The 24821-nt window shown below is 30.9% G+C and overlaps 3 protein-coding genes across 3 annotated transcripts; all 3 read left to right on the forward strand.

Moving 5' to 3' along the window:
* The first annotated feature begins 4297 nt into the window (after positions 1-4297).
* LOC111699313 (uncharacterized) lies at positions 4298-10681 on the forward strand. The gene is made up of 4 exons (XM_023469955.1): positions 4298-4435; positions 8475-8531; positions 9177-9281; positions 10522-10681. The coding sequence occupies exons 1-4, from the start codon at positions 4338-4340 to the stop codon at positions 10607-10609; spliced, it is 348 nt and encodes a 115-aa protein (XP_023325723.1). The 5' UTR covers positions 4298-4337; the 3' UTR covers positions 10610-10681.
* A 31-nt stretch (positions 10682-10712) lies between these two features.
* Positions 10713-18498, forward strand: LOC111699314 (GATA zinc finger domain-containing protein 14). The gene is made up of 9 exons (XM_023469956.1): positions 10713-10761; positions 11672-11731; positions 12267-12440; positions 12963-13013; positions 13565-14082; positions 14327-14606; positions 15039-15419; positions 17399-17530; positions 17791-18498. Exons 5-9 carry the CDS (start codon positions 13877-13879, stop codon positions 17878-17880), a joined length of 1089 nt encoding a protein of 362 aa, XP_023325724.1. The 5' UTR covers positions 10713-10761; positions 11672-11731; positions 12267-12440; positions 12963-13013; positions 13565-13876; the 3' UTR covers positions 17881-18498.
* LOC111699321 (uncharacterized) lies at positions 18410-24819 on the forward strand. Its single transcript, XM_023469962.1, has 8 exons — positions 18410-18416; positions 20608-20795; positions 21936-22024; positions 22263-22384; positions 22776-23407; positions 23894-24055; positions 24521-24602; positions 24767-24819. The coding sequence occupies exons 1-8, from the start codon at positions 18410-18412 to the stop codon at positions 24817-24819; spliced, it is 1335 nt and encodes a 444-aa protein (XP_023325730.1).
* Positions 24820-24821: the final 2 nt, after the last annotated feature.

Here is a 24821-nt window from a genome sequence, read left to right on the forward strand (position 1 = left end):
CAAAGACATATCCATGCAAAAACTAAAATTGGCTTGATTTGGCTTGGCTTGGCTTGATTTGTAGGTTATAAAGCTTTAAGCGTATAGATCAACATGTGCATTGCTTTATTTCAAAGTCAATGAATTTGAAAATAAATAACCTTTCATTTTATCTGTTCAGGTATTTTTGAAAAATCAAACACACCTATGCATAAAGCAATGTTCTCAATAACTTGCTACCTACTGCATCAATTGAAAATCTCAAACTGTCAGTACTATGAGAATCATTAAACTATGGAATAGGAAGACGACAATATTAATTCCTATTTGATGTAGTTACAAAGCAAAATGTTTTACTATGTGTTGCATGTTCATTGAACTATCCAAAATCATAATTCAAGTCTAAATGCCATCTTACTGTTCCCCAATTTGTAATCTCTACATCTGACCTCTGTAAATTATTTTCAATGTTCTGGATTTCGAATTGAACAATGAAAAACTGTTTTGTTGACATTTCTTCTCATTTAATAGGATGATGTTTTATATTTGGTGACAAGCGTGCACCGTGTTTACATAATCTCCGAGTGTGCGTGCACGTTAAATTGGTCCAAGTGAGCGAGTTTAGAAGATGAAGTAGTTTTCAAGATATGCCGGAGCAGGACGGATAAACACCGCCCCTTCTTAGGCAATTCTGTGAGAACCAAATAATTGAAAAGGAACTTGGTTCTTCTTTAAATAGTGAAAATATAGCAACCCATTTGTTATTGTCCTTCAATTTAAAAGGATGGCAATTGACAGTACTCTCAAAGATGGGAATGTCTGATTCACAACGTTACCCTGATACGCTTTGTATAATCTAGTTTGAATTGAATATTAAGCTAATGATATTAAAACCTTATTATTTTCAATTGCGATTTCTCTGCAAAAGTGACTTTCGAATTTCTGCTACAGGAAAAACATTCAGAAATTTTTATAAGAAAACATTCTTAAACCTAGAAAAACTATAACAATATATGTCACATTAAAATAAAATAAATGTTTCAAGGGTACTAATGTAAATCTGTGCTTGTAAGGCCAACTAAAATTAAGTTAACAGTCCCTTTGATCGAACTAAAATTAATAAAGGTATGACCAACTCACGATCTCAAGCAGTCTCAAAAAATGTTTATTAATCACTGTCAAATGAGAATCTGGCGTAAATCCAATTGTTAAACTTCAATAGAATGCTTCTCAGCTATTCAAACATTGAAACGGCTAAACAGATTATGCCGCAGAGTTTGTGTGGTATCTCTTCTCCAAGGCTGGTTATACTATCAGGATTTAAAGAATTGAGATTTTTGATTTTTTCTAAATATACGTCAACAAACTCTGATTTTGTAATCCTTTGATCTTTGCAACCCAATATCTTAGATCTTAAATTTTTCAAACAATGAATTCTGTTAAATCAAATCAAATAGGTTTGGTTTGGGATATCAAAGGTTTGTACCATTGTGTTAAAAAGATATGGGGATTAGAAAACTTGAGTTTGTGGCAAAAACTCAATTCCTTTGTGAAATTTAAAGGTCAATATTTTACTTTGTATGAAGGAAAGGCTCTCAAATAAGGTAATATTTTTAAGTTAAAATTATTATGAAAAGATTGGAATCGGAGCTTCCTTAAAGCTTAAAGTATAAATAGAATATATAAAATATAAAAAAAATTAGAAATGTATAAATAAAATACATAAAATATAATTTAAATATATAAATAGATAATGATTTCTACAGGGTCTCTGTAGTTGCGTTATGTTATTAAATTAATCTAGGTTTAACACTTCTCATAAACCTTTATAGTGTGTTGTAAAATAACAATATTTTCATTAATCTTTATTATTTGTTTTATGAAACTATAGTGTACTTTATCATTCTTCCTCACTTCATCGTGAATGATGAACGTGCTATAATGTTAAATTTGCTGTACTTTATAGCATGTGCAGCTATAAAGTTTTGACTGGTTCCCGGATTTTCTCCAAAAATTTAGGATATTTCCAAAATATTTTTTTTAATTGAAATGAAAATAAAATTAAAATCCACTGTATATTCTGACTTCTGATTTGTTTCAAAGCTTATTTGATCTAGAAATATCCATTGAAATAAGATAAGTAAACAACCGTTTCATAAAATTACCTATAGCACTATTATTTTGGTTTGCAGTGTTATAAAGTTTAGAACTTAAATTTTCTCTATATCTTGAGGGTTTTCGCCTCTTTAGATTTTGTCTCTCGATAGAGCTCGGGACAAACTTAAATCTAAAAAGGCTTGAACCTTCTCCATAAAGAGAAAATTTCTGTCCAAAAACTTTATAACGCTGCGAACCAAAATAACAGTGTAAAAAATAGTTAATTAAAAATGATAATAAACAGGGTGATACAGACTCGTTTTCGTGGACTTATTGGTTGATATATTGTCATTTTAGCTATACTACTAACTGTTTAATAGGCGCTATAACCACATTTTTTCCGGTGTAATTTTAGCTAAACAACAATTTTGGCTGTTTTCAAGCTGACTGTTCGATCCGCGTAGTGTAACCCTTTNGCACAATTCTGAGCAATTCCGATTGGAGTACATATTTTCAGCTCGCCAGAGATAAATTGTTATTTGTTAGATGAAAGTTTTGTTTGAGTCCTTTAGTGGCCATTTAAAGCAATAGAGGGCCCCAGGCCCATAATTGTCACCATCATACAAAAAGAGTTTGATTGGCACGTTTTAAGGATACATTTCGAAATTTTATTAAGCAACTGTCTAGTGGTTCACCAAGCTTCAGAAACTTTAGGAAACTATTTATTGAAACTTTTGATAATCTATAATATTATAGTATTGATAGCAAACTGATGGTCAAAGTGGGATATAACTAAATCAAATCCCCCCACCCCCTATCCAATCTTCAACCATTCTTCCCATGAAATTCCCCCCTTCCCCCCCATCCCACAAAATCTTGAAAAAAGGAAACCTCCTTAAGTGTGACAAACTGCCGGAAAGAGACAAACTTATGAAAAGAGACAACCTCCTGAAATGGGACAAACGGCCGAAAAGAGACAAACTTATGAAAAGAGACAAACTCCTGAAAAGAAACAAACTCCTGAAAAGAGCAAAACTCCTGAAAGGCTAAACACCGGAAATTTTTTTTCCCATAGACCCGGCCTGACTCAGAATAAAAGCAAGATTACTTGATTTAAAAAAAAATCCGAAATTTAATAAATTTCGAGATTTTCTTTTATGCGTTTGTACTGTTAGAAGTTTGTCTCTGTGGAGATTTTTTCCCCGCAATGTATCTTTTATGGAGTAAGTCATACCATCTTCATCAGAATTTTGAGTAGAACCTAGATATGTTATTTTATTTCTTAAAAAAAATCTAAACTGTAAATACTACAGTTTAGTTGATTATTAAATACATATTTCTTGGTTTAACCTAAAGGTGATTAAAGTCAACTCACCAGGTTATGGATTGATTTGGCTCAAAAGATGAGAAAATCGCCGTACACTGATATCTATAGACAACTCTGAAAGTTAATAATAAAATCTTTAGTGCCGTACGTCTTGCTCTTTGGTTTTTCCACACCAACTCAACAATGGTCAATAATCAATTTTAACAGAGAAAATTAAGAAAATCTCTTTCATTTTCAATGGAATTTTTTTGGTACTGCTGTGAATCGGACATGTCCCTTGTAGAAATCGAGGATTCTTAAAATTTCGTTCTCAGTCCTTTTAAATATGCGCAATTGTATCTCAAGTTATATGTAAAAACTGGCGTAATTTTTCCATTTTAAAATAGGTGAACATTCCCTTTAGAAATACGTGAGGTTAAGTTTAATATTTCTGGTAATTGCACTATTGCAAACTTTGAGAAAATGATAAATACTATTGCAAAATATTGGCAAAATATAGTTCCAATATTGTAAAATATTAAAGATCACTTTTACAATTTCTATAATAATAACCAAATTATTTATAAAATGTTTAAAAGATTGCTGACATCCTAAAAAGTTGACATGTTTGACATATGAAGGATTTCAAAATATGCATAAACTAAACATAAAAACTGTTCAGCAAAATTTCAGCATCACAATTTTGTAAATTGCAAAAACTTGATGTTTTGTTTGCGACAAACATTGCAGAATAATTGCAAATATTACAGAATAATGTAGATATTGCGAAATATTACAGAATAATGTACATTGCGAAATATTTCAGAATAATGTAGATATTGCCAAAAATGTAGATATTGCAAAATGTTTTAGAAATATTGCGACATAATTAAGAAAATTGAAGATATTGCAAAATATTACAGATTAATCCAAATTGCTAATTGTTTCAGAAAAAATGAGTTTGAAAGAAAATAATCTAGAAAAGGAGTTAAGATTGTATAAAGAACGAGGAAAAGAAAGAGGAAAGGAAAAACAAGATGAAGAGAGAGAATGGTAAATATGCATTTTGAAAGGGATTTTTACCAGGATTAGAAACCAGTCTTCTATTCAAAAATTAAAAAAAGCTATAGAGCTATTTTCGATAAAAAACACTTGAAACCAAATAAGCGATTTTTTGTTGAATACAGTGATAACCAGAAAACTCTGAAATAGGAAAACGACTTTTAGAATCAAGTTATAAAGTCCGATTAGCACGAGACGTACAGTCATTGTGCAGTGTAAACAGTTTACAGGCCCATTAACCAAATCAGTGATTTAGTAAGTGTCTAGTAAAACTATTTGCTTTTGCAATATAAAATATCAAAGTATTGGTTATTCCATTTTTATTTTATATTTGGCTATCACTGTTTAAGAAATTTGCTGTCGCTTATTTGACAGCCATACAACTTTTGCTGCCAAAAGAGCGAGGTTTTTAATTCCAAAATTTAAAGTGAAGGGATGTAAAAACATTTGATTGATTTGTAACCTTAAACAGAATGTGATAACAGGTATAAGAGCCTTTTTGGTTAATTTAAATTTGATTTGATTAAATATGAGCCAGTTTGGTTACTTAAATTAGATTGAATTGAATATGAGCCATTTTGGTTACATTAAATTTGATTTAATTAAATATGAGCCAGTTTGGTTACTTTAAATCTAATTTAATTAAATATGAGCCAGTTTGGTCCATTTAAATCTGATTTAATTAAATATGAGCCGGTTTGGTTAATTTAAATCTGATTTAATTAAATATGAGCCAGTTTGGTTACTTTAAATTTGATCTTATTAAATATGAGCCAGTTTGTTTACTTTAAATTTAATTTTATTAAATATGAGCCAGTTTTGTTACTTTAAATCTGATTTAATTAAATATGAGCCAGTTTTGTTACTTTAAATCTGATTTAATTAAATATGAGCCAGTTTGGTTACTTTAAATTTTATCTTATTAAATATGAGCCAGTCTGTTTACTTAAATTTTTTTTTAAATATGAGCCAGTTTGGTTACTTTAAATCTGATTTACTTAAATATGAGCCAGTTTGGTTACTTAAGATTTGATTTTTTTAAATATGAGCCAGTTTGGTTACTTTAAATTTGTTTATGAAATCAATTAATCAAACAAAATTAAGTTAATTTCTTTAGAATTTAGATTTATATATACGTCAAGGTCTTAGATTATATTTAATCAAATATCAGACAGGATGGTCTCTTTATGATATAAGTGCACTGTGCACAATTTTATCAGATTAACGCTTGAAAGATAGAACTGTCTCCGGTTATTTAATTTTCTCTATTTATTACATACTAGCTTCAGGGCCCGGCGTTGCCCGTGGAATTTAGAAAAAAATAAAAATTAAGATTTTGAAAAAAAATGATTTAAAAAAAATAAAAATTTTTGAATTTTTTAGTCTATGTTACCCCCAGGGTAGCTATAAGTTTCCTAAAAGAAGTTTTTAGCCCCTTCGGTTTAGCCATTTGGCGGCTATAGGGTACATAATGTCTTGTTTTATTATGCAGATAGAGGTACATTAAAAACCCATATATAATCTATATAATTTCAAATTTCTAAACATAACAGATTCTTAATCAATTGTTTGTACTAGACTAATATTTACCTAATCAAGAAAAAAAAATTCCGCGGTCAAAATCAAAAATGAATATTTTTTAAGATCCTTAATCTAAGTTCTGACAGGTAGTAGAAATATACTTATATTATAGAGATGTTAACGTTTTCATTTTTTGAAAAAAACGATTGTTTTCTTATGAAAACGACGACGAAAAATAGAAATGAAGCATTCGTTTTTATAAAAAGCTTGTTTTTTAAAAATGGTCGTTTTTAAAACGATCGTTTTTAAAAACAATCGTTATTCGTTTTCTAAGAGTTCAACACGAGTGGGTCGTTTTTAAAAACGATCGTTTTCTCCGAAAACGAAACGATCATTTTTGAAAACGATTGAAAAGTGAAAATAAAATCGATCGTTAGCGATCGTTTTCAAAAACGATTAACAACCCTACTTATATAGTAACATACAGCTTAATAAAACACTAATAAATACGCTCTACGTTATGAAATTATAATATATTTTCAACCATGAATTGACATATATATCAATCAAATTCTTTGATGTTAAAATTTCGTCAGAAATGAGTTAATCTTCGTATCCCTCTGCTAAACCTTCCTAATTACAGCCTGGGAATAAATAATCTAACCTTCTCATCTCGTGGTTCAAGAACTAAGGTTGACACGTGAATAAACATTTCTGCAGGGGTATTTCAGTTCCTTGCTAGCAAACAAACCAACTTATTAACAAGTTATATCGGTAGGGTTGATAATGGTTTCAGAAAAACGAACCGCTCATTTTAAACCTTTACAAAACAAAAAGCGATTTTTAATAACGATCTCTTTTTTAAAAAAACGACCATTTTAAAAACTTCTCTTATGACTGAGTTTAATGACAGTTCATTTCATTTTTTTTTCAGGTCGATAAGTTTATGAATGACTACACGTACTTTGTCTTTTTGTTTTGCTTTTTGATCGAAACCTAATTCAGGGATAATTTTAATCTAAGAACTTTCCGAGTATTGTGTTTTGTGTGGGCTACACGCTGTGTTTCAAGTTCATTGGACAGTTGGACTATCTGAAGTTATTAAGAGATATCTAACAATCGTCTTCTTATTCCACAGGTTTATGGATCTGTAAAATAGCACTAATTGGTTCTATCCGTCCCTGACAATATCTTAAACTTACCGTAGTATAGACTACAGTACACCATCTAAAATATGTTGTGTCATGGTGGATATACATTGTCCTTGTGTACTATAAAGCTACTGAGTAGGACTAGGCATGGAAAGGGTTTTTTACTTTGAGTTTAAAGGGACTACTCGTGAATGTAAAGAGATATTTATGATATTAATCTTTCTCAAAAGACACTAAAAATGCGATAAAAGCCGAGTTTTACACTGGGAAAACTGACTATAAGAATTTGATAAAAAAACACTAAAGAATTGCTTTTTCATTTAAACCTGCTGATATCTGGGATCGACTCTAGTTTTCATTTTAAAATCGGAGACATTTCTAAATAAACACTTTTAATTGAAAACAGAAATTAAGGAATTTACGATTCTTACTTTCAAGCTTGGGGTTTTCTTCCACGCAAGTTGATATTACTTCCGTGCAATTTCGAGCTTTAGAATTCCGCGCAATTCCGCACAATTCTGAGCAATTCCGATTGGAGAACATATTTTCAGCTCGCCAGAGATAAATTGTTATTTGTTAGATGAAAGTTTTGTTTGAGTCCTTTAGTGGCCATTTAAAGCAATAGAGGGCCCCAGGCCCATAATTGTCACCATCATACAAAAAGAGTTTGATTGGCACGTTTTAAGGATACATTTCGAAATTTTATTCCCTTCGTCCTTTACTCTCTCTTCGCGGCCGTGGATATGAACGCCGGAGAACTAAAAAATGATTCGTATTCGTAAGGGAAAAAACTGCCCTTTGTGGGACTATAGTTAGAGTTGATGTTTATTGATACGTGTTGTAATATCAGTAATATTAGTCAATGACCATATTAATGATACATTAATGAACATTAAAAACTAAACTAAGTAAGATTAACTTGATCATATATCTCGCTATAAATCTTAAGCGAAAGAGAAATGTATCCCTTTATCCCCCCTCTCCTTTATTTGCCCCCCCCCCCTCCTACAATTCCAAATAGACCTATAAAAAGATTAATTATTTTTAAGTATAGAATACACACGAGAAGAATAGTAAATTAGAAAAAGTAAATATTTTTTAAACGTGCAAGCATGAAACACAGCAAATGTGCATTGTACACAGACCTGTAGTCCCCTTAACTTAGCTTCCGGTGCGTTCTGCAGTAATTTGCATTACACTTACCGAATAAATGTAGTAGCGTTTAGTGGATTAATATATCTCTTAAAAGTCTATTTTCGAGCTACTAGTAACAAAATGTTTTGCTTTATAACAACATAAAATGCGCACAAGGGGAAAAAAGTGAAGAAAAAATGTAAAGTATATTATTTAACATTTAGGATGGTGGCATCAGAATCAGAAGAAATATATGATATGCAGCCCTACGAGAATACTAGGTATCATTGTTACTTTTATTATTATTATTATAATTATTGTTGTTATTATTATTAATTTTATTATTTCGTTAATATTATTATTATTTTATCATTATTGTTCTTACTTATTATGATTATTATTAGTGTTATTTTCATTAAGATTAGATATTATTATTGTTATTTATTTTTGTAACTATTATCATTATCACTGTCATTATCAACATCATGATTTCACCAATAAAATGAAATTAAACTTTTATTTTTGAAAAAAATATCATTTAAAAAATAGTAAAATTAAAAATTTAAATCCGTTCTTAGGGTTACGTAAGAACCCCGTTTATATTGCTGTTATATGTTGGCTAATTGAGAGAGTCGTTTTAATTCCAATATGAGCGTGGCAAATTCACTACAATGCCCTTTAAACCTTTATATGAGCAATAAAGAAGATATTTTTAGTTTCTATAGCTTGAGAAATGTTTAATTCTAATAATTTTCTCCAATATTTCTAAAGGAGAAATCTGCAATAGTCAAAGAGAAAAAAATTTATATATCATGCTTTCTTGATCTTACAAAGTTTGTGAATCCGACATGGCATTCTACAAAGTTAAGACTTACTGAAAAATACGCCAACATGGACTTTTAAGACACATATTTACTATTTTTTAGGGATTTGGAAACTGGTGGGGAGATAAGTCTTGAAACTGAATTGATGCATCAAAAGTACTTGGATAATCTTAAAGGAGAGAAGAAAAACCTGGACTATTACAGGAGGTAATTAGTTTAAAGAAGAGAAGTAAAACCTGGACTATTACAGGAGGTAAACTAATAGTTTAAAGAAGAGAAGAAAACCTGGACTATTACAGGAGGTAAACTAATAGTTTAAAGAAGAGAAGTAAAACCTGGACTATTACAGGAGGTAAACTAATAGTTTAAAGAAAGGAGAGTAGAAAACCTGGACTATTACAGGAGGTAAACTAAAAGCTTTAAGGAGAGAAGAAAACCTGGACTATTACAGGAGGTAAACTAAAAGCTTAAAGGGACTGTCAAAGTATTTTTAATGAAATTCTGTCAATTTCCTTTTTGGACTCGACTGCTTAAATACGAAAATTGCTGTTATGGAGAATCCGAATTTGAAAATTTCAAATTTGATATAAAAAGCAGGAAAATTACGCTCAGACATAGACCGGGCATTTGATATATATGTCAATTAAACTCCTAAATTTAGAGAAGAAAAGTATTACCAAAATTAGATTATATATAATAAAATGGCATTTTATAACCAATTAAAAGAGACACGTTGCATGACGCGTGCACGTGTTGTGAGTGTATCCTTAATTAAGTCATAAACATCTCAGCATTAAGGTTTCAAGATAGCAGATGCTTTAATACAGGGTGTCCCAGAAAAAAAGGAATTAAGTTACGTCCTTAATCCTTGTGGTATTTCGTATAGCATTATTATAAAAGTGTTTAAAACTTATAAACATCGCAACAACTCTATAGTCTTCATTCCAAATTTATGTTTGCCATTTTTGTACTGTCAAAATTGACGGAGATGTAAATCTAATGCAGATTTCAATTTTTTAAATAAAAAAATGGTTAATCTTTTAAATGTTAAGATACAAAGAAGATAGGTTACATTTAGGGAAGCCTTGACCCTCTTAACTTTTTAAGAAAAAACGGAATTCTTGATTTTTATGGTTTTTGGGACAACATGAAGTAATTTATTTTTCGGAGAACACTGTAAAGATATTCTTCATTACTTTGAAAACTCTGAATTAGGAAGACGACTTTATATCAATACTTAAGTGTATTTGTTGTTGTTACAAAGCTATTAGTTTTATGAGACACTTATTAAGTCACCAATTAAGAGACATGGGTCTGTTTACACAACCCAACTGCTGTGTTCCATGCTTATTAAACTATTTAAAGTCATAACTCGATCCTAAATGTCGTCATCCTATTTCAGAGTTTTCTAGTTCTTACTGTAAATAATTTAAATTTTTTATTTTAGGCTAAATATTGTTCTACCAGAAAATCAGGCCTTTGCTGATGAAATTATGCCTGTATGGGGTCTGTTTTTATTTTACTTCGCATACTAACAGAATTATTAACCCAGAGAATTAACTTTAATCAGTGAACTACCTCTTATATTATCCCAATCTTCTTTCCTTTCCTTGTATTTAATACTAGGTATCNGCTTGAAAAATCTCAGGCCCATGTTCCGACAACTATACAGGATGTCACGCCACAGGCAGAATTTATGCTAAATTTATTCAAATATTTATTGATAATTAATGTATGTCAAAAAATGGGGGGAGGGGGAGGATTGGGGAAAAAGGCTGGATGCTTTTTCTCTTAGTTCATTGTAAAATATCTTATTTTCCTTACTTTGTTTCTAAACTCTGTCCAGACCTGAGTTTGAGAAGAAATGAACTGTTTTCCCCATGTTAATACCCGGCCCCTAACCCCAAAATTCTACGGTAAGCTAATACAGGATTACCCATAAAGGATGAGACTTGATAACCCGACATTAGGCTTATGTGGACATAATCTCGTTGTCATATATATCATCAATACTATGGAGACTACTTTCTATTTTCAATTGGATTTCTAAAAAGCTTTCAAACGTTTAAACTAAGGGAAGTTATAAATTAACATCATCTAATTGTTTACTTGTAAATTAACAGCATCTATTTGTTTACTTGTAAATTAACAGCATCTAATTGTTTACTTGTAAATTAACAGCATCTATTTGTTTATTTGTAAATTAACAGCATCTATTTGTTTACTTGTAAATTAACAGCATCTATTTGTTTACTTGTAAATTAACAGCATCTATTTGTTTACTTGTAAATTAACAGCATCTATTTGTTGACTCGTAAACTTGTAAATTGAAAATGCTTGCTTGAGATCAAAGCATTCTTAATAAAAAAATCTACTTCATTGTATTGATGTAATCGCCGACCACTGTATTAAATGATTTGCTAAAGAAAAAGCTGTCAGAAACCCATGGAATAAAAGAAAAGTTCAAATATATTCTGAACAGTCGTCTTTGAAGTCTCATCTTTCTTGGGAAATACTTCAAGTTCAAACTCTCAGAGTTTTACACGGAAACAACTAAAATAAATTTAATCATTGCATAAATTGAAAAAAAAAACTAGTTTTTTGTCACAACAAGTATTGATGGACACAACTACATTCAGCTAGCTGATAAACATGAGGCAGATTATCAAAATTATTTTATGATGGTGTGTATCTTCCGACTTACGCACATCCACTGTACTGCACTTCTGACCTAAGCATCATCCACTATACTACACTTCCGACTTTCTGGCATTTGGTTTTTCAGTTGCTAGTTTGACATGTGGCCGTGTAGGGTGTCCGGCGAATGAAACAATTTCGCGAAAAAATGCAAAAAAATCTTTCGTTTTTCGCAAACCTTTTCGCGATGCAAACTTTTGCAAACAAAATTTTTGCGAAAATTAGCGTAAATGATTTCGCCAAAAACATTTTCCGCGAAAACCGAAAGTGTTGTAGCTGCAGCAGTTTATTGCACAAACAATCTTGTGGAATATTCTCTGCTCTGAGAGCTCAGCATTAAAAGTTTTGAAATATTATATTTTTGCATTTGTTTTTCAGTAGAGGGTATATTTCGTATTACATTACCGATTTGATTTCAAAACATGATTGACTAAGACGACATTTAAAATCTTCATACCAATCAATCAATCAATAAAAAAACTTGGATATCTGAAGGATAAAGAATCATCAAGAAGGAATGGACAGAATTTAGCTAATCATGTGCAAGAACCAAGTTATTATGAAAGTCAGGAACACTATGATAATCAGGAACAGTATGCGAATCAGGAACAGTATGAGAATCAGGAACTTTATACAAATCTAGATCAATATGTGAATAAAGAGTATCAGGTAAGGATGATTCATCAAAAATATACATAGAGGGGGTTTTTTAAGTTGTTTACTAATGATGTTAATTGAAATTAGTTGATTGAAGACCTCGAGTCGTCTTTGACCTTTGAAATAGTTTCCGGTATTTCTGTTGGCAGACCTAATTTTAGAAATATTTTTCAAGAAACAATAATCACAAAAAAGCTCAAAACGTGGTCTGCCATCTATTTGCTTTAAAACCAGAGATATTAAGAATTTTGTTTAGATTTCAATTTACTAAGTCAAAAACATAAAATGTCTAATTCTTGACAAAATCATCCATGTTTGTCTATAATTGTAAAAGCACAATAAAGGCAGACCACAATTTGAAAATGCCAGGATAAGGGCTTTATAGTGATTAAAGTTTCATGAAAAATATTTGCAGAATTAGGTTTCCCAACATTCCCATATCCCATGTTCAAAGCTGACTTTAAGTCTTCAATTAATATCAATTCCGGCTTATAATTAGAACATCACTGCATATATAATCTTTTCATATTTTAGAATACACCTCTGTCTCCAGTTTTTAAACCCTTCGCACAAGATAAATACCAAGTAAATAATTTTTATAGAATTTTTTTATTAAAAATTCTACTTATTCTATGCCACATCGAGCTTTGATAATAACTGTATCTAATGCCGTCGGACAAAAAACCAATAACATAAGGCATCGTTCTTTTTCGTTTTTATACAAGAAAGGCTTCTTAAAATACAGATATTTTAATGTGCAGTGAGAACCAGAGAACTCTGAAATAGGAAATGCAACTTTTAGACTTTTTATGACTTTAAATTGTCCATAGAACAAAAAATACAGAAACTGTTAAGTGTAAGCGGAAACATTTGACTTAAAAGTAATTCAAGAATTGTTACGTGTAAACTTTTTTCTGTGTAACAACATCAAATAAAGGATTGATATAATGTCGTCTTCCAGTTCTACATCTTCTAGGAGAAACCCTACTTTTGTGTTCTTATTTACAGAATATTTTGGTAGAAGTTATAAAAAGAATATCAGGGATAAAGAAATTTGTGATTTTAATTTAACATTCTATTTATTATTTCTAACAAAATGCTTTATTAGTTCTAATGTATTTATAATTTTGTTTTAGGAAATATATCCGGAGAACCCAGGCTTTTCTCCACAGTCAAACATCCCACTTCCATTTAACACTGAGAACTCAAAACCATCAGGCTACAACCCATACCCGGAGCAAAATAAATATTCGACCCGTCCTGAACCTACGAGCTATAACGAAATCAGCAACTCACCAGTAAACAATGTGGAGTTTTCAAAACCCAGTCAACATCAAGACGACATCTATCCTGTCTACAATTCGTACAATGATAATAGAAAGATTGATATTTATCCAGATATTGAAGCAAACAGATTGGAGAAAAATTCAGAAAATAATGATATTTTCATGTACAATCAGTTTAACAGTAACGATAGTCCCCAAAATGAATACAACCAACGACATCAAGAATACAACAACCAACGACATCAAAAATACAATAGTCAACCACATCAAGAATACGACAGTGATCCACATCTAGAATACAACAGCGGATCCCATCAAGACCATTTTAACAAATTCAAACATAATTTTATTATGAATCCTGATAAATGGTAAGCTTATAAAATCAAGAAATAATATTTTTACAATTTTACCCCTTCAATTAAAACCTTTCAATTGAAGTTGAAAAAAAATTTGACAAAAGGTTTATGACTAAAATGAGTTTATTTTTTCTTATTTTTGAAGCAAAACATTTCTTAAATTTCTTTCAATTGAGTTCACAGACTAATTGTCCATTCTTATACTCTAAATATATTTATTTTGTAATTAATTGCTTAATTAAGTTCGTCTCTTTAGGGTTAACCATGAGTGGACTGGGGACCAAAGATTGAAAAAACAAATGAATTGGAATAAAAAAAATTTCAATAACATTCCAATATTTGAAACTGGAAGAAAGCATGGATGGAACAGGAGAAATAATGCCAAGGTTCCAGAATACAGTTGGGAACACTCCCTTAATAGACCTGACAGGTTTAAGGAACACTCCCCGGATGATCATTACACAAAGGAACACTCCCTTCACCGCCCAATTCCGTTTAATGATATTTGGAAACAAACAAACCGAAGAGACTATAAGGTATTTTATAAACAGACATGAAAAACCAGGTAAAAGTGGAATTTTTGTCGTCTTCCTTTCGTTCTTTTCATTACAAAATGTCGGAAAGGTTTTGTGATATAAGTTCTAATAAATGTTTTTTTTTAAATTAAGAAATAGTTTTAACAATTACAAACCATTAAAGCAAAAAGAAATACAGAAATAGACAATGCTTCCAAAGTCTATTGGTTCCCTCTGTATACCATTTTCTTTACATTGTAAGCAGAAGAACAAATTTGCTTTTTTATCATATTTAAAGAGTTTAGGATAACATGCGGTGAGCGGGGTACAAAAAAAAACTCGTGTATCCTTCATTATGGCATGAATTATTAAAATAAAAAAATAATGAAAAACATACTTGTTCTCCATTATAGGGTTAGATTAAAATCTCTACAATTCAAAATATGTTTCTAGGATGCGAAGATCAAGGATATTGTGGAACAAGAGTTTCATAAAGGAGCAACTAACTCCCAGGAAGGGCATATGGTCTACCAGGACGATAGAACAATAGTCATTCAACACTTTCAAACCAATCCGTTCAACAACCACCGTCGAAATGACCGCCGGTTTTCTCCGAACCAGACGCCGATGACCCTGCCTGGAAACCGGCGGGCGAATATTCGTCTGATCTCTAAACCAACCTGGGGCAATTTTAACCAAGCTGAACACTATCCCTGGAGCAGTAGGATTCAATCTAACCGCAGAAGTGACGAGGGACCGAGGGCTATCTCCCCTCCTTCAAACAGGATTATTTACCGTCCCTCCCTCTCAGAAGGATTTGCAGGTTTAATCGCGGTAAAACTTTATTAACAATAACTTTTCAATGCAAAAGAGAGATTGTTCAATTCTTTGAAAATTCAAGTAGTCTTTGTGTTGTATGTGTTTATGTGTTTATGTTTGTATCTTTACTTCTTTCATGTGCTTTAAATAGACTGTTAAGTACAATAGATGGCAACGTACAGGGTGTCCCACATAAAATTAGACCGCGTCAATGGGTCTAAATTACGATTTGGGGGATAAATCAGAAAATTTATGAAGAATGAATCATTTTAAAAAATTTAATAAGGCTAATAGAAATTTTGTTGGCAGAAAATGCTAGATTTTTCGCGTATTATTTGCGTATTTTGGCGTTAAAAATTGTTGATAATCTAATATGATATGAGACGCTCTGTAGTATTTGTACACTCTCAGTACAGCTGTATTCTTACATCACAAGTGTCAACTCAGTTTTTGTGTCCGACAAAATTATTAATAATAGTGATAATTTTAGAATAAAAAGCTTATCTTACAGTAAAAAAGATGCAATTTTTTGTGTTATTTATTTTCTGTTTTTACATTTTTTAATTTAATCTTGAAAAACATATCAAATGATTTCGTTATCCTGTTATATTTGACACTTGTGACGTGGTGTATAATTGATCCATTTCTCTGTTGCCACCTATTGTACTTGAAAATCTATTTGATGTGCTTTATTTTTAAAGGGACTGTAAGTGTGGCCCTCCATGAGAAGATTAACAACGGTTTCCTTGACTCCTTTATCTGTTCAATAATATGAAAGATGATTTTTATTTGTTTTCTCAAAGTAGAAATGCTTATTTCACTTTTTCAGAGAAACTTTAGTCGAAAATAATTTGTTTTCAAAATTATACACATTGATATATCATACCTGATCAGACAAAGCAAGGGTGTAATGAAAGGAAAGTTAATTGCGGTCGTGTATACTCTGCGTACATATTGAAACCGTTTCTCTTTGGGCGGAATTTGTAAACAAGAATAGATGCATCAGTGTTCGTTTAGTATCCAAGGAGGTTAAAAGCATTAAACTTTGATAATTTTGATAATTCACATAATAGTTTCCTATGACCAGAATATTTCATTGATTTTTTTATGTGAAAGATGGATCCCATGTCAGCCTGTATCATCCGTCTTGTGTTTACATTACCGCCCAGAGACAGTACACTGCAGTACAAAAGATGCGTATAGTACTTCTGAAATAACTTTCCTTGCATTACATCATTGAGACAAAGCATTGTGAATCTGACATTGCCATATATTTTTGGAGGGTCACTGCAATTCAAATGACGCTGTTAGTCCTTGTAAGAAATAATTCTTAACCCCATCACGATTGGCGGGGGGTGGGGGGCGGGGGTGTTTTTCAGCCCCCTGTGGTTTTTTTCTGAATAACTTAAAACGGCTTACATTAACGCTGTAACTTCTTCACTTTCTTAACATAATAGTTTTAAACAAATTTAGCAAAAAAAAGTTTGTTATGCATAGGGTAGGGTGGATGACGGTCAAACGGCGGGTCGGTATTTAAAAAAAATCAGAAATGGTTAATAACTTCTTTATTGATTAAGATACAGGGCTAAAAACTATATATTTGAAAAGTCCTTTAAAAAATGGATATGATAAAATGTGTCACATGTTAATATTTGTCACAAGTAAAAATAACTATTTTTGAAAAATCGTTCGACATACTTTTTGAACTTTTTTAAAATCCTCCCTTTTAACCTAACCATTAAAGTTAAAGTTCTATTTTTTTTAAAGGGCAGACCTTGAAAAGTTGTATTTGGGACATGCATTACACCTCCATATCCCAACTCTAAGGGCAAAACCATATGGGGGAGGGGTGGGGGGGTGGAAAACATTCCCCCATTTATATTAGACAAAAATACCCCAATCGGGATAGGGTTAAGATACAGATCATTCCCATTAAAAAAGTACAAATAAAATGTATAGAATTGGTTAATAATGGATTAAAAAAAAATATTTAGGGTCTGATACCTATTGGAGCTATAATGGCAACCTTCTTGGGAGCAGGAGTTGGTAGAGGAAGAAGAAAAAGAGAAGTTAAAGATATGAATAGAAAAGGAGAGGCAGCAGACGCCATTTTGTTGGAATCTCAGGGAAATGGACAATACATCTGAATTTATTTTATCTTCATTCTTTTTTATTTTTTATTTTCTATTTCAAACTTTAAAAATGTTCCTAATTTTTATCATCTTTAAGTGACATTTTAGATTTCGTGCTGGTTTTTCCTTTCTTTTATTTACAAAGTTTTATATGAAATCTTTAAACTACGAAATTTTTAAAAATCTCTCTCAAAGCATCATCATGGCTGAATTTCAATAGTTTTGTTGATATTGCCATTTTAAAAAAAAACTAGGAAGAGATGATAATGGATCAGAAAGAAGCTGAACTGAAAACAAATCTTGATGAGTTTGTTAAAAAGTTTGTTGATATCGATAATCTGTAAATCATAAAATTCTCGAGAATTCGCCTCCTCTCTTTTTTATCTTTAATGATCAATCTCGCAGTCCTTAACTTGTCCTAGCCACAGCGCTCAGGACAAACCGTTCTCTAGAAATTCAGGGGGGCACTAGTTTTCCATTCATATATACTTTCAAGTGTGACGTTATTGTTCATGCTTTTATTTTTGTAAAATAAACCAAAGGTTTGGATTAAAATTATTCTGCAAATTATCAAAAAGCATGTTTTTTGTTTGTTAATATAATGAGATTGAGACCCTCCAAAGTCCGGTTTGATTTAAAAAATTATATTCAATTTTTTTTCCCATCCTTTAATTTACAATGGTTCCGACCCCTTAACTTCATCATTTTTCCTTAAAACAAAAGAAAAATGATGGAGTTATCTTAGTTTTTCTATTTTGAAATTGATTATTTTCAATTGCGGATGCAGAAGAGACAGGAAAATTATTTTTTAAAAGCGAGGAAATCTTCTTCTGTATTAATCTGATAAAGAGTTAAAATAAGCTGTTTTGAATAATGGCATGTAATTCAGGGTCATCTAAAATTATTTCAAAAAATCACGTCGATTTGAATTTGTAAAATGTTACAGTATTGATACTTGATAATTGAATAAATGATTCATACATTTTATATATTTATGCAAACTAATATATTCAAATAAAAAGAGAAATTGTGTTTACATTTATTTTAAAGAGGGCCATTGCAAACTTAGATGTGCAAGATTTCACGCAAAAATACTGCAGAATTTTTGCCAAATTTCTCCTTTTAAACTTAATCTAGAATTTTGAAATGTACATCCCCGGGGCTACAAAAAAGTAAAAGCACTTTGGTGAGGTAAAACCAAAAGCCATAGGCGCAGTTGCGACACTTTAAAGATTGTCTTAAAATTTAATGACTAACTTTCAGAGTTGTTTTTATATCATTGGGGTCAAAGTAAATATTAAGTTTGGCACAGGAAATAAAAGATAAGACATCATAGGAGTATAGTTCTTAAAAGCCAAACTTGAGGGCTTAAAGGAACGTGTTGGAGGAAGTAATAAGGGAGTGGATACAAAACGCCCGAAAACAAAATGTCCAATAACAAAACACCCAAAAATAACACCCAAAAACAAAACACACAAGATTTCAAAATGTCCAATGTTACAAAAATGTCCAAAGCAACAAAAAGCCTAAATAACAAAATTTCTAAAGCAACAAAAAGCTTAAATAACAAAATGTCCAAAGTTACAAAATGTCCAAAAATACAAAATGTCCAAAGTTACCAAATGTCCAAAGATACAAAATGTCCAAAGTTACAAAATGTCCAAAAATACAAAATGTCCAAAGTTACAAAATATCCAAAAATATCCAAAAATACAAAATGTCCAAAGATACAAAATGTCCAAAAATACAAAATATCCAAAGTTACAAAATGTCCAAAGATACAAAATGTCCAAAAATACAAAATGTCCAAAGTTACAAAATATCCAAGGTGAGAAAATATCAAAAATTTTCTAAAAATGTCAAAATAATTAAATGTTTAATTATTAATTAATATTTATAGTTAATAAGGATTTAACCCACGGCTCAGTAACATAAGATATAATTACAAGGAAAATAAATACAAAATATATAATACCAAAACATACTTATGATACAATTAACACAAGATATAAAGTACAAAAGATTTAAGTAACAAAAGATCTAATTACATAATCTACATAAAGGCAAATGTTACAAAATATATTAAATGATTTTGAGCTCATATTCTATTGTATTTAAACGCAAAAATAGTTTAAATGAACCAGAAAATAGTTCAAATGAACCAGAAAATAGTTCAAATGAACCAGAAAATAGTTCAAATGCACCAGAAAATAGTTCAAATGCACCAGAAAATAGTTCAAATGCACCAGAAAATAGTTCAAATGCACCAGAAAATAGTTCAAATGCACCAGAAAATAGTTCAAATGCACCAGAAAATAGTTCAAATGCACCAGAAAATAGTTCAAATGCACCAGAAAATAGTTCAAATGCACCAGAAAATAGTTCAAATGCACCAGAAAATAGTTCAAATGCACCAGAAAATAGTTCAAATGCACCAGAAAATAGTTCAAATGCACCAGAAAATAGTTCAAATGCACCAGAAAATAGTTCAAATGCACCAGAAAATAGTTCAAATGCACCAGAAAATAGTTCAAATGCACCAGAAAATAGTTCAAATGCACCAGAAAATAGTTCAAATGCACCAGAAAATAGTTCAAATGCACCAGAAAATAGTTCAAATGCACCAGAAAATAGTTCAAATGCACCAGAAAATAGTTCAAATGCACCAGAAAATAGTTCAAATGCACCAGAAAATAGTTCAAATGCACCAGAAAATAGTTCAAATGCACCAGAAAATAGTTCAAATGCACCAGAAAATAGTTCAAATGCACCAGAAAATAGTTCAAATGCACCAGAAAATAGTTCAAATGCACCAGAAAATAGTTCAAATGCACCAGAAAATAGTTCAAATGCACCAGAAAATAGTTCAAATGCACCAGAAAATAGTTCAAATGCACCAGAAAATAGTTCAAATGCACCAGAAAATAGTTCAAATGCACCAGAAAATAGTTCAAATGCACCAGAAAATAGTTCAAATGCACCAGAAAATAGTTCAAATGCACCAGAAAATAGTTCAAATGCACCAGAAAATAGTTCAAATGCACCAGAAAATAGTTCAAATGCACNTACAGATATTACAGATATTACAGATATTACAGATATTACAGATATTACAGATATTACAGATATTATAGATATTACAGATATTACAGATATTACAGATATTACAGATATTACAGATATTACAGATATTACAGATATTACAGATATTATAGATATTACAGATATTACAGATATGGACGAGATGTTTGGTCCTTTGGTAATTCAATAACATCTATCTGCCATTTCCCGTGCATACTGCATAAGTATATGTTCTTGCTAAAATCGCAAATGTTGTACTGAATAGGAACTTTGTAAAGAGTGTCCCAATAAACTTGGGAATCAAATGACGACTTCCATATCGTCTTAGTTTCAAGTGGGATTATTTCGTAAATGTAATTTTTTGGCATCACAGTTCAAACATTAAACACTAAAACTAGTAGTATAGGGATTTCAAAAATGTGGTCTACCACCTTCACCTTCAAATTGACGGAGATATTAGGAAATTTGCCCAGATTCCAATTAAATAAAATTTAACAAAACTGCTCAAATGTTTAATATCTCCGTCAATTTTAAAGAAGGTAGACCACACTTTATAAGACGTTCCATTTTTATTATACTTTATGTCATTTATCAATTGTCGGAAATCAAAGACGATATTTAAGCCGTTTCTCAATTATCATGTTTATTGGAACACCCTGTACTAATTATTGTTGATTCGCCACAACCCACAAGTATCCATCACATATCTTTAAAAAAAATGGCAAAAAGTGTCGGAAATTTTAAACTATACTTTTTAGAGCTTTTTGAAAATGTCAATTTTAGAATATCAGCTTGAATAAAAAAACGTTATTGGCTATTTCTAAAAAATTTACACCGACCGGCCATCCTACTCTTTCCCTGTCATTTCAAAACAAATACCATAAAATCTTTGAATTTGTATTTCTTAAAAGTTAAGAACCAAGAGGTACCCATATGAGAGTGATATGACAAGTATTCAAGGATAATCAAAATTTCTCTGTTTCAACTTAAACATAAATTACTTAAACAAAAGAAACCAGTCTCTATCTAAGTGGTCTATGATCTCATGAGCCTATTCTACCGAGACAACTATTAAATTTTTCGTCCGTAACAATTCCCTTATACAACCCGTATTCATGAATTCAGGTGAATATATAGATCATATTCTTTATTATATAAAATTAATTATTCAATTATTCACTCAAAGATAAAAAATCAATGTTTTCAAATTTTAAATTTTAATACCTAGCAAACCGTAAAATAACGTATGGTTATAAAATGCTGAATGGCCAAGAATATACAAAAGGAATTCTATCAATCGCGAATTTTTCACTGTTAGAACGTAGTTTGTTCAAGCTCAGTTCGAAAAATGACGCTGATACAAGCTGGTGTCTTGGTTTTACTTTATTTTACAGTTTTTTCACTTGGGTATAAACTTTGTTTTATTCATTTAACAAATTTGTTTTATTCATTAAAAAAAATATATTATAATTACACTTATTTGATAAATTTTACTCATTTGATGAAAAAAAGGCAAAAATTAATGCAATTAAGTTTTTTTTCTCAGTGAAAATTATAATGATTATTTAAAACTTGAATTCATTTCTTTAAACACAAATTCATGCTTAAATTTTATGGTTACATTTAAAAATAGATTTATTTGAAGAGGTCCTGCTCGTAAAGATGGAAGAATTAGTACAACTGAGTCAATTGAAAACACATTTGATCAAGAGTTTGTACATGCTGTCTTAGATAATGAATCTTCTGAAACCAGTGCAATATTAATAGGTATATTTATAACTCATAAGAAAACTATCTTTTCTGTTGTAAACATTTAACGCATATTTCAGATGCTGGGCAATACTTTAAAAACTTGGATCATAGAAATGAAAATTCATTTCTGACTTGTGTTTTTCTTGTGTCAAATCATTTAATATATCATGTCTAAACTATACAAAAATTGTGTATTATGCTTAGTCAGATGCAATATAAGATCGAGTAAACGATTCTATATATAGTTCCGAGAAAGAATTAAAGCAAGATATACAGCTAGTTCAATTAAATACAGGGTCACAAATTTTTAATGTGACCAAGGTTGTCATTAAAGTCTCTTTTTTGTGGGTCAACCTGTTGACATCTTTTTTCTTAGACTAACCAGAACTTATATGATTTTTTTCAGATTTGACAAATAGCACCAAAACTGAACAACTCCCTCCAAATGGCCCGGCAATACATATGTCCACAGTACTTAATATAACTGTTCCTGTAAAAGGAGTTTACAACTATACTGATAATACAACCGGTGCTGTTTATACAATACCAGTATCCGTTCCAATACATCTGAACATACCTTTGAATATTTATTTACCTGCACCAACTATACATATGGTTAATGCTGCTGTTGCATACAGTCAGCCTCATGATCAAGCAGGTATTATTGAAGATTCAGACAATAATGGTTTTGATGATCATAGAAAGGAATCAATTGTAACTGAACAAGAAATCTCTGAATCTCAAATTGACACTGCTTTAACCAAAGCATCTCCTGATACTGATCTTGAAACTGTAACTGAGATTTCAGATGGAGATTCAGACAAGGATGAAACTAATGATCATTTAAACTCTCCTGAAAATGATTCTCAGACAATAGTTGAGGAAGAACTCACTGAATCTGAAGTAAACACTTATTCAACGAAATCTTACCCTAATCAAGAGCTTGAAACTGTTACTCAAATACTAGCAGGAGTTCCAAAATTTTCAAATATTTCTATGGCTCTCTTTACTGCCTTTGGGGCTAACACTGATCTTCAGGTAATACAAATACATTTCTTAATTTGTTTTTAACGAGCATCTTTTTTATATGCGGGGCCCCACTTAAGATGGCAGCTTATAGATTGTCTTTAAGATGCTTGAGAGCTATCTAAAGCTGTAGGACTTATAAACTTTCCAGAATATTGTGTCCTGATATCTTAAAATGATAACAAAATTAGACGATTGGTACTATTGGTTTTAATGAAGTGAAATCTGACCGAAATTCTTTACATCTTCGGTAAAGGATTTAAATGGAAGACCACATTTTAGAAATGACAAGACGAGTGTATTTGATGATTATTGTTTCAAGCGCTCTACTTATAAAATTTGGTTAACACATGATTGCTGCAAATTATTTCACAATGCAAGGACAACCTTTATCAATCTTTTCATCCCTTACAAATATCTAAAAATCTTTGTTCACTTCAATGCTTTAATATGAAGTTGCTTAATTGTTCACTCACTATTTTACACTTGTTGATTTAGGACCTTCTACCGTACACTATATTTGCACCAACTAACTCTGCCTTCCAATCTTTAACTGAGGAACAACATAACCTCCTGATGAACAAAGACGACTTGTCAAACATTCTCCTCGGCCATGTTGTAGTTCTAGAACGGTATAAAATTCCTTTCGGAGATTCTGAGGTAGTTTTTTTTGTCCAGTTTTTTTTTAAAGTGGTGTAATTTAACAACATTTAGAAACTAAATTACAATATGAAAAAAGTCAAATTTCAAATTAATAAAATTTTTAGAAAGGATTAAACTAGGAGGATACAGGGTTAACCTCACAGAAAGAGACTTTAGTGAAAAGCTAAACCTCATTGAATATTTTTATCAAGTTGAATTTGAATCGGTTCTCTTGTACACATTGTCTTTATTTATTTACTAAACGATTTGGAAAACAGAGAAACAAGGCAAATTATTCAGGAAACCAAGATTGATTAAAATCTACAAAAATTCTGTACAGTCGTCACTGTAGTCTCATCCTTTCTGGTTATCACTGTATATAAAGCTTTTCATGGATAATCTTAATGTAAAATAGGATTGTTTATAATGATCTTTCTATAAAATCCCGAATTGTTTTTGTTAAACCAATATCACATTATTTAGTTAGAAACTGTTTCGGGTCTGAAAGTATTTTTTAACCGAGAAAAAGAAGATGAATCAAACACGAACATTAAAATCAGTTCAGGTACGTGAAAAGTGAAAATTAAGACTTGCATATCTACTGCTGGAGTTGAACTGCTGCCAACTACTTAAGTTAACAAAAGCACAAAAATAAGAATTCAATTTTTTACCATAATTGTTTTCAAAGAAATAAATTAGTCAGTTTCCAAAAAAATTTTTTTTTTTCAGGCTCGAGCCAAGGAAAAATAACAGAGTTTGCCATCCCTGCTTCCGATATCTAATG

The sequence above is a fragment of the Eurytemora carolleeae genome, unplaced genomic scaffold, assembly GCF_000591075.1.
Source record: "Eurytemora carolleeae unplaced genomic scaffold, Eaff_2.0 scaffold116, whole genome shotgun sequence".
NCBI classification, from domain to species: domain Eukaryota; kingdom Metazoa; phylum Arthropoda; class Copepoda; order Calanoida; family Temoridae; genus Eurytemora; species Eurytemora carolleeae.